The sequence below is a fragment of the Pipistrellus kuhlii genome, unplaced genomic scaffold, assembly GCF_014108245.1.
Source record: "Pipistrellus kuhlii isolate mPipKuh1 unplaced genomic scaffold, mPipKuh1.p scaffold_m20_p_4, whole genome shotgun sequence".
NCBI lineage: Eukaryota > Metazoa > Chordata > Mammalia > Chiroptera > Vespertilionidae > Pipistrellus > Pipistrellus kuhlii.
Window position 1 is genome coordinate 15,811,449 of NW_023425540.1, and position 14,383 is coordinate 15,825,831.

Here is a 14,383-nt window from a genome sequence, read left to right on the forward strand (position 1 = left end):
ATTGAAAATGTGGTCAAGTCACTGTAGTAAGACTTTATTAATTAAATTCACAAATTCCAGATATTCTAATCTAGTAGGAAGAACTTCACAAATTAGTTCCCACTGAAATATAAATATGGATATCTAGACATAATTTCAATCTCCTAGGACAGAAAGTTGAATGCTACCCAAATCATCCAATTATTTACAATATGGGGAAATACTAATTGATTTTTTACATATTTAATATGGTTAATTCCACTAAGTATATTTGGAATTATAGAATGGGATTTCAAATGTAAATATAGCACAATAGTCAATTAAATACAATTTGTCATACACATATGCCATTATTTCTTTTTTCATTATTCAGAGATAAGTGTTAAATCCCAATTAAAAGCATATTCAGATAAATGTAGTGAAAGATAATCTGGGAGACAAGAAACTTGATGCTAATCAGAAATTGTACATATTGAATGACTTAATGTTTGTTTTTTTTTTTTATGTATGAAAGAATGGCTTTTACACAACCTGGAGGAATCTACCAAATAGGGATCTAAACCATGATAAATCTTCTCTCATTAAAGTATGGTGTTCTCCCACCCCCATACTCTGTACTTATGCATATTTATCTACCCATGTTTTGAAAAATATGCATAACAACAAGAGGAAATGTAATTCATACAGCACATCTTGGCAATCTTACTAATGCAAGGTGATTCAAACATTGCATTTCGTTTTTTAACTGTTCCTAGGACTCATTTTTCATTTTTCCTAATTTAAAATTCTTCCACCCCTAGCAGTTCCAGCAGCTCTCCTAAATATGTTTGTCAGCTAAGATTTCTCTTAAAATTTTCCCAAGAGCACATTACATTCACATTTCTAGTTTAAAGGGATGCTTCTGAATAAATTCAGTGGAAGTTGTTTGTACATATGTCTCAATTTTAAACACAAGCTATTCACAGATCATAACATATTAACATCAAACTAACTTTAAAAGCCGATTTGCAAGCTGTCCATGGATATAAAAGAATATAGCAAAACTGTTCAGGCTTATTCCATATCAAGTCAAAACTGATAAAAAAATATATATATATATACAATATATATATATATATATATATATATATATATATATATATATATGTATTTATGTTCACCTTCATTGTCCTTCAGGGTGAAGTTTGGATTTATAGACAGGTGTTCATCAAGAAAGAAGTTAAACCGTGGTCCATTGGCAAAATCATCTTTATCAGTGGCACTGATGGTATGAATAACCTAAAGAGAAAAACAAATACCAAATAGTAAATTTAACTTGGCTTAGTCCCTTGATTTTATTTTAATTTTTTTAAATATATATTTTATTGATTTTATACAGAGAGGAAGGGAGAGAGATAGAGAGCTAGAAACATCGATGAGAGAGAGTCATCGATCAGCTGCCTCTTGCATACCCCTTACTGGGGATATGCCCGCAACCAAGGTACATGCCCTTGACCTGAATCGAACCCGGGTCCCGTCAGTCCCCAAGCTGACGCTCTATCCATTGAGCCAAACTGGTTTCGGCTAGTCCCTTGATTTTAATTATATTACATTTTCAGCTGTTAACACAAAAGGGTTTTTAAAAGACCTCTTGTATGGTCTTGAGTGCTTTCGCATTCTACTAGTAAAAGTACCAATTAGCTTGCTCTTATCTGCATTGATTTCAGGAAATATATTAGGATACAATTTATAAGTATTCACATTTTATTTTCTAGCCTGGCACACACATTAGTGTTGTTTTTTTTTCTTTCCCCTTTATCACCCACAGTGACTTGGGGCCAATTAGTTTTAAGATTTTGTTTGAACATCTGTTTGGGGAGACAGGAAGTATTGTTTGTAGAAATATAATTATCCTAGTGTTGATATAGAATGATCTTAGAGTATATGTTAGTCTCAATCAGTAAATGCAAAAGGAGGGTAGTTGTATTTTTATTTTTACTATTTTTTTAATGTCTCAGGAAACCTTTTTGACCGTGGTGCAGCTCCTGTATTTTAGGGAGGAGGAAACTGAGTCTCCTTAGGAGTGTGATGTGCCTGAAATTTGAATAGTAAAATAATGGCACAGGCAAAACCACATCACTCAGAGCTTCGTGGGACATTTTTCATCTCTAGTGAGAGAAAACAATTCCAAAATTAGGGTTCCTTGCACATTAAGAAGCAGAGAATATTGGCATATGTAAATAACGTATTCCAGATGGCCTAAAAACTGAATGTAAATTTCAGTAGCTATAGCCATTATTAGTATACTCTTAAAAAAATAAATATCCAAACAAATGAGCAAGATAATATTTTCCTCTTTTAAAAATTAAAGGGATGCTTCTGAATAAATACAATGATCCTTATTTGTATATGCCTCAATTTTAAATACAAGCTATTCGCCGAATGCTTAGTTGTCCTTTTTACAGCCTTTCCTATTTTCACATGCAGGAAAAATCAAAATAGAAAGAGAGAGAGAGAGAGAGAGAGAGAGAGAGAGAGAGAGAGAGAGAGAGAGAGAGAGAGAGAGGAAGAGAGAGAGAGCAAAAAGAGCCATAAAATATCATTTCCTGCATGTGAAATATTGTTTATCCATTACAAAAATTGAGATTTTGAAGAATATTTTACCCAATACTACTCAAGTGAAATAATCATCAAAATGTACTACAGTTAAAACTAAAATTCCTCTCCATGTACTAAGCCCATGATGTTGTCAGGGTGATGAGGAAGATAAAAGCACTGAGAAGGTGAGGTCAGTGAGAGTTGGACAAGACAAGCATGTGTTTCATGAAGTGCTTCAGGATTTAGATGGATCCATTTCCCTTGTATATACACATGGCCCACTCCTTTATGTCCTATCATTACTCAAAAAGTACTATTTTAGCAAGAGATCTAGGTGAAAGCCCTTCCCCCTACTATCCCCCAAAAAGTCTTCATCCTACTTTCACAATATATTTGTTCGTTTTTTGTTTCCTTTTTATTTAAAGCACTGGTGCCCCAGTGCACTGATTCGTGCACATTGAAAGGAAATTAGTTAGAAGGTGGCCAGTGGGGTGGGACTGGGCAAGACAAGCCAGGCATACCCTGGAGCTAATCTCCGTGGCCCCTCCCTAGCCAGCTACACCTGGGGCAGCGCTGGGGCTCGAAGGGCTTCTGTAGAGTAAGTGAGCAGGGTCCCCGTGGCAGGTGGGGTCCCTCAGCCTGGCCTGTGGCAATCAGGCTGAAAACAGCTCTCTGACATTCCCTGAGAGGTCCCGGGTTGCAAGAAGGTGGTTCTTGGGTGATGCACCCTGGGAACGGGGCTCTCTCCTCTCTGGTTCTGGGGTGCTTCACCTGAGAATTGCCATTGCCATCACTGCAGCTCTGTAGCTCCTGCATTGAGTGTCTGCCCACTGGTGGTCATTGCATGTCATAGCTACTGGTTGGACAGTCAAATGGTTGCTTAGCCGTATATATATATATTATATATATATAGTTTCTGTTTAGATAGTTTTCCTCCTTGTTATTGTCTCTTGACTATTATTATAGACTAATGATGAATAATCAGAATCTAAAAATATTTTTCTCAAATATTTTTAGATTCTGATTATTCATCATTATATGTACTCTCTATGGAGAGTACAGTGTGTGCATATAACAAACATATTTACATTCTCTACATGTCAGCTACTTACTAAAAGACAAATAAAAAAGACAAATTTCAAGGTTGTGTTCAGGGTTAAATAAAATAAATATGCTTTTCTCTTGGAAAATAAATGTCCTATTACCTCTAGTCTTCATTCATTGTGATACTCCAATTGCAATTTTATTTTGCAATGACCTCTTATAAGATACTGTCACATTTAAAAGTTCACTTCTTATCCTAGAAAGTAATTTTGAAGGGGATTGGTAGGGACAAGTAATTTAAATCAAAGACTATTTTGTTTCTTGTTATTACTTTATTGCAGCGTTTTTCAACCGCTGTTCCGCGGCACACTAGTGTGCCGCGAGATGTTGCCTGGTGTGCCGTAGGTGCAGACAAGACAAGAATTTTATAATTTTTCACTATTTTGTTTACTTAATATTCATAATAAAGTAATTATAAAATACTTTCTTTGTGTTTATTTGATTCCTATTCAAGAGAATTACTTTATATATAGTCAATATAGGCACAGAGTTAAATTTTTTAACATTTTCTAATGGTGGTGTGCCTCGAGATTTTTTTCATGAAACAAGTGTGCCTTTGCCCAAAAAAGGTTGAAAAACACTGCTTTATTGGGCAATTATATTCTTATTTCAAAATTAGTTTATATGTTATTTAAATTTTCTTAATATTTTTACAAACAGGAGCTTATTATTTTTGTAAAACTCTGATATAATTCATATTATGTTGTATTTCCTGATTTTCTATTACCTTTAGTAAAATATATTTCCATGTTTATAAAGGTCATTTCAAATCTGAATTCATTTGGCAAATATGTATTGGTGAGAGGGTTTTTGGCCCCATCTACATAGAAAATGATGAGGTGTTTATCACAACTTTTATTTCAGAGTGAACCATTCATCTTGAACTGTTGTAGAATTGTGAGTCATACATCTGTACTTAATTTTTTCCATAATATTTCTGAGGAATGCTTCCAAACACCTAGAATGTTGTTCCATTTTTATCCAGAAGTCAGATATTTTTTGGATATGAGATGGAATATTTCAATTTTTCTGTTTTACTAATCACCTTTTCACTTTCATTAGCAAATAGGATTGCCATGTATTGTCTCCTCAGACTTTTATTAGGATAAATACTTAAGAAACTAATGTTTATAATTTCCATAAGATTTAAACTTCTGGTAGATAACCTATAATTCACATGTCTCCATCATGAGTATTTTCTACACTACCAGAGTTATAACTTATCTACACTGACTTATAGGAATACAGATTTAATCAACCAAAGGAGAAACAAATAAAAATAGAGTTGTATTTATAAATAATTACTAAAATAATTCTTTATAATTCCCATGACTAAATATTTACTTTTGACAAAAGCTAGTTAGAACGAATTTTTATTTCTTTTATCCAATATTCTCTTGTTTAAATGTTTTTTAAAATCTATTATTTCGGGAGAACTTTTAAGGAAAAAATATAATGTCATAAATTCATAAAAATAACAATCTTCTATTAGGTAAGTGATCAAGCCCTAACTAATCATTTACATGAAAAAGAGCGCTCTATGCCTGGCAGTTGTGGCTCAGTGGTTGAACATTGTCCCATGCAACAAAAGGTCCTGGTCAGGGCCCACCCCTGGGTTTTAGGCTCAATCTCCAGGAGGGGGCATGCAGGAGAGAGCCAATTACTGTTTCTCTCTCACTGATGTTTCTACCTCTCTCTCTAAAGTCAATAAAAATATATAGATTTTTTTTTAAAAGAGCATTCTACGGAAAACATTGCATCTTCTTTAAATTAATCAACAAGTTTGCTTTATTTTTTTTTTCTTTATTGATTAAGGTATTACATGTGTGTCCTCATCCCTTCATTCTTTTCACACCCACACCCACTCATGCCCTCTGGTGTCTGTGGGATAATGAATATATTTGCTAATATAATTATATTGACTTTTGTTAATTAAATGAGCTTGAATCTTGACACAGTGTAAAATCTCTACTGATCTACTTTTTTTCATGCAAAGTTGTATTGGATGTCATGAGGCAGAGACTTGTGGTAGGTAATAAAATATTTTATTTTATACTAGAGGCCCGGTGTACAAAATTTGTGCATGGGGAGGGGGTCCCCCTCAATCCAACATGAACTCTCTCCAATCTGGGACCCCTCAAGGGATGTCCTAAACTAGCAGTCGACATTCCTCTCACAATCCTGGACTGCTGGCTCTGAATTGCTCACCTGCCTGCCTGCCCGGTCACCCATAATTGTCCCCACTGATGGCCAGGTCGTCCCCAACTGCTCGCTCCCTGCTGGCCTCATCACCCCTCAATGCCCACCTCTGCCAACCTTGTTGCCCCATGCAACCTGCTGTTCAGTCATTTGGTCATCCCTCACTAACCCCCTGCCAGCCTGGTCATAGGCATTCATCTTGTGAGGGTATGAGGGTTAATTTGCATATCATTTCTTTATTAGATAGGCTACTTTATTTCCCAACTTTAATTACAATGGAAAACACACATGCACGAGAGAGAGAGAGAGAGAGAGAGAGAGAGAGAGAGAGAGAGAAGATTAAAAGCATTCTTTCATTTATTTTCTTCTTTAAAAAAATTCTTTCCATTTACTCTATTTTGGGAACTGACTTCTAATTTCATGCATGCATGATTTCCTTTTAAAAATAATTTATTTTCTTTATAATTATTTATTGTTGAAAGTATTACATATGTCTCCTCCCCCCATTGGCCCCCTCCAGACCTCCCCTGTTCCTTCCTCCCCCATCCCCAGGACCTCACCGCCTCATTGTTTGTGTCCATGGGTCACGTATGTATACATACAAGGTCCTTGACTGATTACCTCCCATCTGCCCACCCTCCTTGCTTCCCCATGCTAAAGAACAGGAAAATATATTAACTCAGGGAAATATATTGTTGCAGTTTATGTTAATACCTGAATCAACCTGATCTCTACTGTTATATGGTTTAAAACTCTGCTTTCATAAGAGACCAGTCTCTTTGCCACAGTCAGATGCTGTTATATTTAGATGCACAGCATCTATATTAGAAATGTCTTTAATTCTAAAATTAAGTGTTATAGAGCTGAACAATGCAAATATGTTTCAAAAAACCTATTTCACAAATCATTTAAACAGAGTTATCTATTCCAAACCTGCACCAAATTACACAAAGTTTCTTCAGAAATGCTACACACATAAGGGTTAATAAATCCAGGACTGAAAATTTCCATAACCAACCATTTTCCATGTAAGCAGGGTTAATTTTACAATTGACCACACACATTTGCAATGAATAGTATAAATACAAGTATAATAAGCAACACTTTAAAAATGATGTTTTTATCCCTTCAATGGACAAATCTCACTTTGGTTAAAGAGTTGGAAACAAATGTGAGCAACATAAAGAACCCAATTATCTTATAGTGACAGCTAAAGTCATACAATATTAAAAAACGGCAATGATGCTAAATATAAATACAGTTTTTAAAGGGTAAAAAGAAGCAATCACATAACTTAATCAAATTTCATTAGAATTCAGAGCTGCTAAGTCTAGTAATTAGTTTCTGAAAACAGTAACAGCTATGCGAATAAAAGAGCAATACTATCTACTGGTAAATGCTCAATTGCTGCTGAAAATTGAATAAATTATATAGTAGACCTGCGAGTAGCATGTCTTTCATATTTGTATTGATACTTTCTTTTCATCTTTTTGACATTTTATTATAATCTCTTTTTCCATTCACTTATTTTTACTTTAGCTATGTCTAATCTACGCTTACTACCAAGAATGGAAATTCCATATTTAGTTGCTGTATGTTTTAAATCTGTACTTATATATATTTTTTAATTTTTAAGATTTTTCTCATCAATTATACCTTTATAATGTGTGTTAATAAAATAATATTTAGGATATATGCATACATTTCTGGGACATTAAAAACAGGATTTGGTAAGTAAACCATTATATATTTGTAACATAAAATTATTTACTGCTTTTAAAATGGTGATCTAGGAAAAATTTTAAGTACCAGAGGTGACAAACTTAATCCTATCTAAGAAAATAGTAATATGCAAATTGATCATCACTTTAAGACACAACATGGCCGCCCCCATGTGGCCAAAGATAACTGCCTGCATGTGGACACAAGATGGCTGCCACAAGATGGCTGGAAGGGGAGGGCAATTGTGGGCAGTTGTGGGTGACCAGGCCAGCAAGAGAGGGCACTTGGGGGAAGACCCAGGCTTGCATGGGAGGGCAGTTAGAGGGGACCAGGCCTGCAGGAGAGGACTGGTCTCCCCCAACTGCCATTCTCTGCTGGCCCGGTCACCCCTAGTTGCCCTTTCTGCTGGCCTGATCTCCCACAACTGCTCTCCCCTGCCAGCCTGGTCCTCCTAGCTACTTTCCCTTGCAGGCCTGATCCCCTCTCCCCCCAACTCGCTTCAAAGTCCTTCACTTGTTTTATGTGCCTCAACCACCTGGCCTTCCTTCAGAATTGCCATACTCCTTTAACTAGGTGCCCCAATCCATGCAGACTCATTTCCCATTTTCAAGCTCTTCTCTGCTTCCTTAGCTCTTTCACCTCCTTAATACATACACACTCTTCACATTATTAATACCTAATCATCTCTTTGTACCAGTATCACACAATGATTACTCATGTCACTCCCTTGGGCCCTCCAAAATGGAAACACCAGTCCATTCCCCCAATCTAGTCTCAAAGCTTCATTAGCACAGACAAGGTCATGGTCTCCTTTTCATTTACTATGGGGCCACACACAAAGCATTCAGTATAATTTTATTGGCATGATGAGTGCATGCACAGATGAGTTAGTTTTTGAATTACAGCTGGGATTTAGAGAACATTTTATTTCCTGTGATTCTAAAAAGAAATCTATCTGGTACTTAAAATAAAGCTTTGTAAAATTATTTTCACTGGGCACAAAAATAGCATTTTAAGAGTTGGGGTGGTGAGCACACAATACAATATACACATGATGTATTATAGAATTTTACACCTGAAACCTATATCATTTTATTAATGAACAAACTCAATAAAATGAAAAAGAAAAAAAATAACAGAAATAGAGCTGCATTTCCCTTTTTTCCATTCAAATGACAGGAAGCGAACAATTAACTTACCTGGCCAGGCTTAGAATTTTCACAGACAACAATATCATATTCCCTGGCAAGTTCCGGTGGATTGTCATTGACATCCAGCACTCTAATACCCACTGTGACATGGCTCAGCAAACCAGGATTGTCTGCAAAACACACAGGGATGTATTTAGTATTTCCATGCACACTTTAGAGGTTTGGTTTTAAACAAATCTCCTTAATAGTGTAGCTTGTCACTAGCTCCATATGCTACAGCAGGACTCTTGGCAAAAGACAACTTTATGATGGCACTCCTTGCTAAACTCATTAACTTACAGGAAAATGAAAAATGAACACCAAGGCATGCCATGAATGCTAAAATGGTATTTTTGTCATATCAAGGAAATTACATGTTATTCAGAACTGGAGTGGGAGAAAGTTGTCAGAAATCATTGTATGCTGTCAGAGTGTAAGGGATGAAAATCAGTTTCATCATTAAACTGAGAAAAGCACAGCAGTTGTTTTAAAAAAAATCACACGATCTTTAAAAAGTTCAAGGTTTCAAATATAAATAAACTTAGAGAAAAATAGGAAGTAAAGTCCTTTACTCAAAAAATCATTCCCTTCTTGTGAGAGAATATACACAGTTTGTGATGTCAAGTTCCACTTGGGGAAAATAAAGATAAATTTAAATAGAACTATGCGTGAATTCTCATAGAACTCTGATAGATAATAGAATATTATAGTTAATGCAAAGATTATCCAGATATGAAGGAAAAAGCATAAAAAAAGATACTTGCTTTACCATTTTTCAAGCCTCATTATATGGAATTGGAACTTAAGAGAATGTGATAGTGTCAAAAATATAGACAAACAGAAACAGAAAAGAATCAACCACTTATCTATTATATATGGACATTTAATATATGGTAAGGATGCTATTGCAGATCGGTGGGTAAAGGAGGACTGATCAAGAAATGGTTGCAGCCTGGCTGGTGTGGCTCAGTGGTTGAGTGTCAGCCTATGAACCTGGAGGCGATGGTTCAATTCCCAGTCAGAGCACATGCCTGGGTTACAGGCTGGATCCCCAGTAGGGGGCGTGCAGGAGACAGGCGATCAATGATTCTCAACATTGATATTTCTATCTCTATCCCTCTCCCTTCCTCTCTGAATCAATAAAAATATTTTAAAAAAGAAATGGTTTTCAGTAAAATTATAGCATTATTGTTATAAGGAGAGCCACAATTACACGATAAACAAAAATACATTTTAAATAATTAAGAACTTAAATGGGTAAAACAAAACTGTGTCTAATTTGAAAAAATATCAATATGTAATACATCCTATCTAATAAAATGGAAATATGTAAATTAGCCATCACTCCATCACAAAGATGGTAGCACCATAGCCACAAGATGGTGGCGCCCAATCCCCTAAACCCTGCTAGAGTCACCCAGTCCCGTGAGAGCTGCCACTGAGAGTGGGCAGCATGAGCGGCCTGGCAGAATGCTTGCTTCATCGCTGAGGCAAGCATCCCGCCTCAGTGAAGGGCCTCTGGAGAACAGAGGGGGCCGGCCCACAGCCTCTGCAGCCAAGCACAGGGATGATGGGCAGCCTCCTAAGGAAGCAGCTCTCTCACTCTCTCCTTCTGCAGAATGGTGTGGCTCCCTCCCGCTCCCATTGACGCCAGAGGCTGGCTTCCACCTGCTGCAGAAGCCGCACAGAAGCAGTGTGGCTCCTGCGCGGAAGCAGCAGGTGGCCTACTGCAGCAATATTGCTCGATGGGCTGCTAGTTAAGTAAATAAAAGCTTTCAAAACACCAAGTGCCCCAATCACAAAGAAAGCTCTGATAAAACTGGTTACATTCAAAAGTGACATTTTTTTTTAATGTCCTTTCAAATATACCACAAAGAGGAAGAAATTTCAAAAAATGAGTGAATATATTTGCTGACAATGGATTTTCTATAATATATAATACAATGTATTATATCAATAAAAAAGAGCCAGTACAATATAAAAATTAGTAAAATTAATGACAAACATTTAATAGAATAGGTAATATAAGTGCCAAATAAACACTTAAAGTACTTTCAACATTAAAAAAAAAAGAGTTAATTAAAGTAATTTACCATTTAACACCAACCACACTGATATAATATTAAGAAGTTTGACAATATTTCTCCAAATGCTGAACTGGAAATAAACCAATAGAAATGCTTATAAATTAAAGCAACTCTCATTAAAATCCTTTGTTAAAAATAAGTTACTATAGCGTGTCCCCCCAAAAAAAGCACACACAATTTTTTCTGACAGTTCAATTGATGTTTCTTTCTTTTCAGATTTAACCCATTGACATTACTAATCATTGAAATATGTATACATTTTGGGGACACCCTGTGTGTTAAGTAACTTGCCCAAGTTCCAACTGCTTGTTTTAAAGAGAAACAGAATTTAAATAGAGATAGCCTTACTTCAGATATAGTGCCCTTGAATATCATGCATTACTGTCTAATGAAATAATCAAAGGGTGATAATGATAATACAATAATTATCAATGAGCTATAAATCAACAGCCTTTGTGAACATAGAATTAAAACTGGAGAAGTACATATAATGAAAATAATACAAAAGCCAGAACAGTCTATATTCAATTTTAAAAAATCTCTCTAAAATGTGCTAAGATTCATACTCAAGAACTAAAGCAAAAACAAGATATTCCTTACCTTTAGTCTTTGTATGGCAGGATATATGTATAAAAAACTTGGTTCACCCATTATGAGTGTCATATTTTGTCACCTTAATTTATTTGTGAGTATTTAATCTTATTAAACGAGACTGCATTGGCATTACTTGTGATTTAAAAGAAACATTCTGGCAGTTCTGCAGGTTATTGGCTAAAGAAGAATTTTCAGGAAGCTACAGGGAATACTTGGTGGAGGTGGTGCTTGTTTGGACAGTGGTTGGAGTGACGGAAATAATATAAAGTGGTTGATTTATGAATATTTTTTTAAAGCATAGCTGACAGAGGTTTCTGAAAAATTGGATGTGGAACAAAAGAAAAAGTGGAGCTGAATATGACTCAGTGATTTACGTGAGGAATCTGAAGGCTATCGCCATCATTGCTAACTAACATGGATAAGACCTCTGGAGGAGCAGATGTAGAGAAAAATTGGAGTTTGAGGATAAAATGTACTTGTGTGATTGTCATAATTAGCTAGCTAACATTTAAAAATAGGAAAAGAGAGCAAAGGAGAGGGCAGGCCTTGTAAGCCTGGTCATCTGGGGGCCCCCAGGCCATTCCCTGCAGATCCCTTGGCCACATGGACCTCACATAGTACAATGGGCTGCAGCTGGGAATGCAAGTTATGCTATAATAGCTATACAGATGCTAGAGAATCTGGAGAATAATGTGTTCTTAAAACAAAGAAAGAACCTCTTTGTTGAGGGAGTTGTCAGTTTTGCTACATGCTGTTGCTTTTTTGAGCAAACGGTGAAATTAATGTTAGACGTTAGATTTTACAATATGGAGGACAAAAGTAATTTTAGCAAAGCAATGAACACAAGATTGCTTTTACCGTGGATTTTAAAGAGCATGGTGATAGAGGGTGCACAGGGATGTATGTGTGATAGCAATTCCATTCAGTTCAGTATGGGCTGAACATGTCCTGTTGCCTAATTTCTCTAATGTAGCACAATGTATAACACAAATACCACTGTGTTACACTTGCCACAGCATTCAGTACACTCAAATGTTGTACAGATTTGTAGTGCAGGGGTTGCAGGGGAACAAAATTTTTCACCTGAAAGTATGTCTATTTGTCATAAAAAGTATATTTTTTGGGGGTAAATTGTAAGGATTAGCAGACATGGGAGAAGATCTATAAACCAAGTAGATGTTAACTTTTGTAAAAGACATTAACACATGTAAGGGGAATCTGCATTTGCATGAGTATCTCCCTTGCTACACCAGGAGGAGCTGTGGGGGATTAGGGACCCTTGATGGAAGCTGAAGACAGCTACTGAAATCTGCATCAATCTTACCCTCCTTTACTGTGTTTCTCCTTGTAACCTCCCCAAACTGACTCCAACCAACCCCAACACCTATCTTTTGTCTTCAGCTGAAGCTTGGCTTCCATCATTTTGTGAGGTACTCAGTTTTCCTGGCTACCTTCTCTTCCTTATAGACAGGAGGTCGACATGCTATTAAACATGTTTGTTTTTCTCCTATTAATCTTTTATTACAGGGATATCCAAGCCAAGAACATAGAAGTGTAGAGAGAAAAAAATGTTTTCCTCTACTACAGAGCAAATGGCTATCCCATATAGTATAGGTTATGTAGCAGTCTATACCATCCAGATCTATACCTGCACTCTACGATGTTCACACAAAGACAAAATTGTACCTAAAGACACATTTATCAGAATTTATCCCCATCACTAAGCTGCATGTGACTGTATACTAGTAAGTAACTCCTCCAAGGGGTTTTTGGTAGAGGAGATGGAGTGATAGAGTTGTATCAGGAGGGAAACACTGAAGGTCGGTGTTCAGGTTTTGTTTGTGAGAGTCCATTGTATTTTCACATAGGAATTAAGACTATTTATGAGGGCAGAACATTATGTATCAGACAGGGGAAATGCAAGTGCAGGGAAGAGGAAAACAATTGACAGTGCAATGTCCCTGGGTGAGCAAGTGAGGACGCAGGGCAAGCCTAGAGAGGGGGTCACACACATGGCATGGAGAACCGACTCACGGGAACCTGGAGGAAGACAGATCTGTGCAGATGAAAGCATACTGTGCTAAGTAGGTTGATAGATGTGATGGCAGAAAACTGTAGAAAACCTTTTCTGATTTTATTTTATTTTATGTCTTTAGAGAAGCAAGCTTATTTATTTATTTATTTTTTGTATATCAGGAAGAAATTGTGTTAAAAGAGGTATTGAAAATCTAAGGAGAAAGGAAAACTATAAAATAAATATCTATCGGTGCTATGCATAATTGCTTCAGTCATTCAAGTTTTTATCTTTAATACACACTTTTGCTCTAATTCTTCCAGCATTTTAAAAAATATTGTTTATGATTTTATATATTTCAGAGAGAGGAAGAAAAAGAGAGAGAGGGATAGAAACATCAATGATGAGAGAGAGAATCATCTATTGGTTGTCTCCTGTACAATTCAACCAGGGATTTAGCCCACAACCTGGGTATGGGTTCTGACTGAGAATATAACCTTGACCTCCTGGTTTATGAGACAATGCTCAACCACTGAGCAACACCAGCTGAGTTCTTCCAGAATTTTATACTGAGATTGGCATAGTGTAATTAGTAAGCCCTTAAATGCATCAACATATCTATAATAATAAAAGCATAATACACTAATTAGACCAGACAGCAAAATGACCTTTCAGACCACCTTCCAGAGGAGGCCAGGACTATGAGGACTGAGGCAAGCTGCTGTGGCTGTGAGGGCTGAGCCTCTTGCACAGATTTCGTGCATCAGGCCTCTAGTTATGTAAATAACTAAGTAACAACAAAAAATAGAACGAGTATTATAACTGCCTCACCAAACTTCTTCCACATGTAGAACCCACAAAGTTTGAATGTAATTGAGAACAAGTGAAGATAAAATATGAGCCTTGATTATCTTGAG

General features: G+C 36.3%; 1 protein-coding gene across 3 annotated transcripts in view; it reads right to left on the minus strand.

Annotated features, from left to right (window-relative positions):
- The window catches only part of CDH18 (cadherin 18), a 306,995-nt gene that overhangs the window by 23,160 nt on the left and 269,452 nt on the right, over positions 1-14,383 (minus strand). For all 3 annotated transcript variants that reach the window (XM_045571578.1, XM_045571580.1, XM_045571579.1), the window contains exons 9-10: positions 8,781-8,902; positions 1,140-1,257 (exon numbers count right to left, since the gene is read on the minus strand). In XM_045571578.1, the coding sequence (XP_045427534.1) occupies positions 1,140-1,257; positions 8,781-8,902 (240 nt within the window). The remainder of the gene's footprint in view (positions 1-1,139; positions 1,258-8,780; positions 8,903-14,383) is intronic.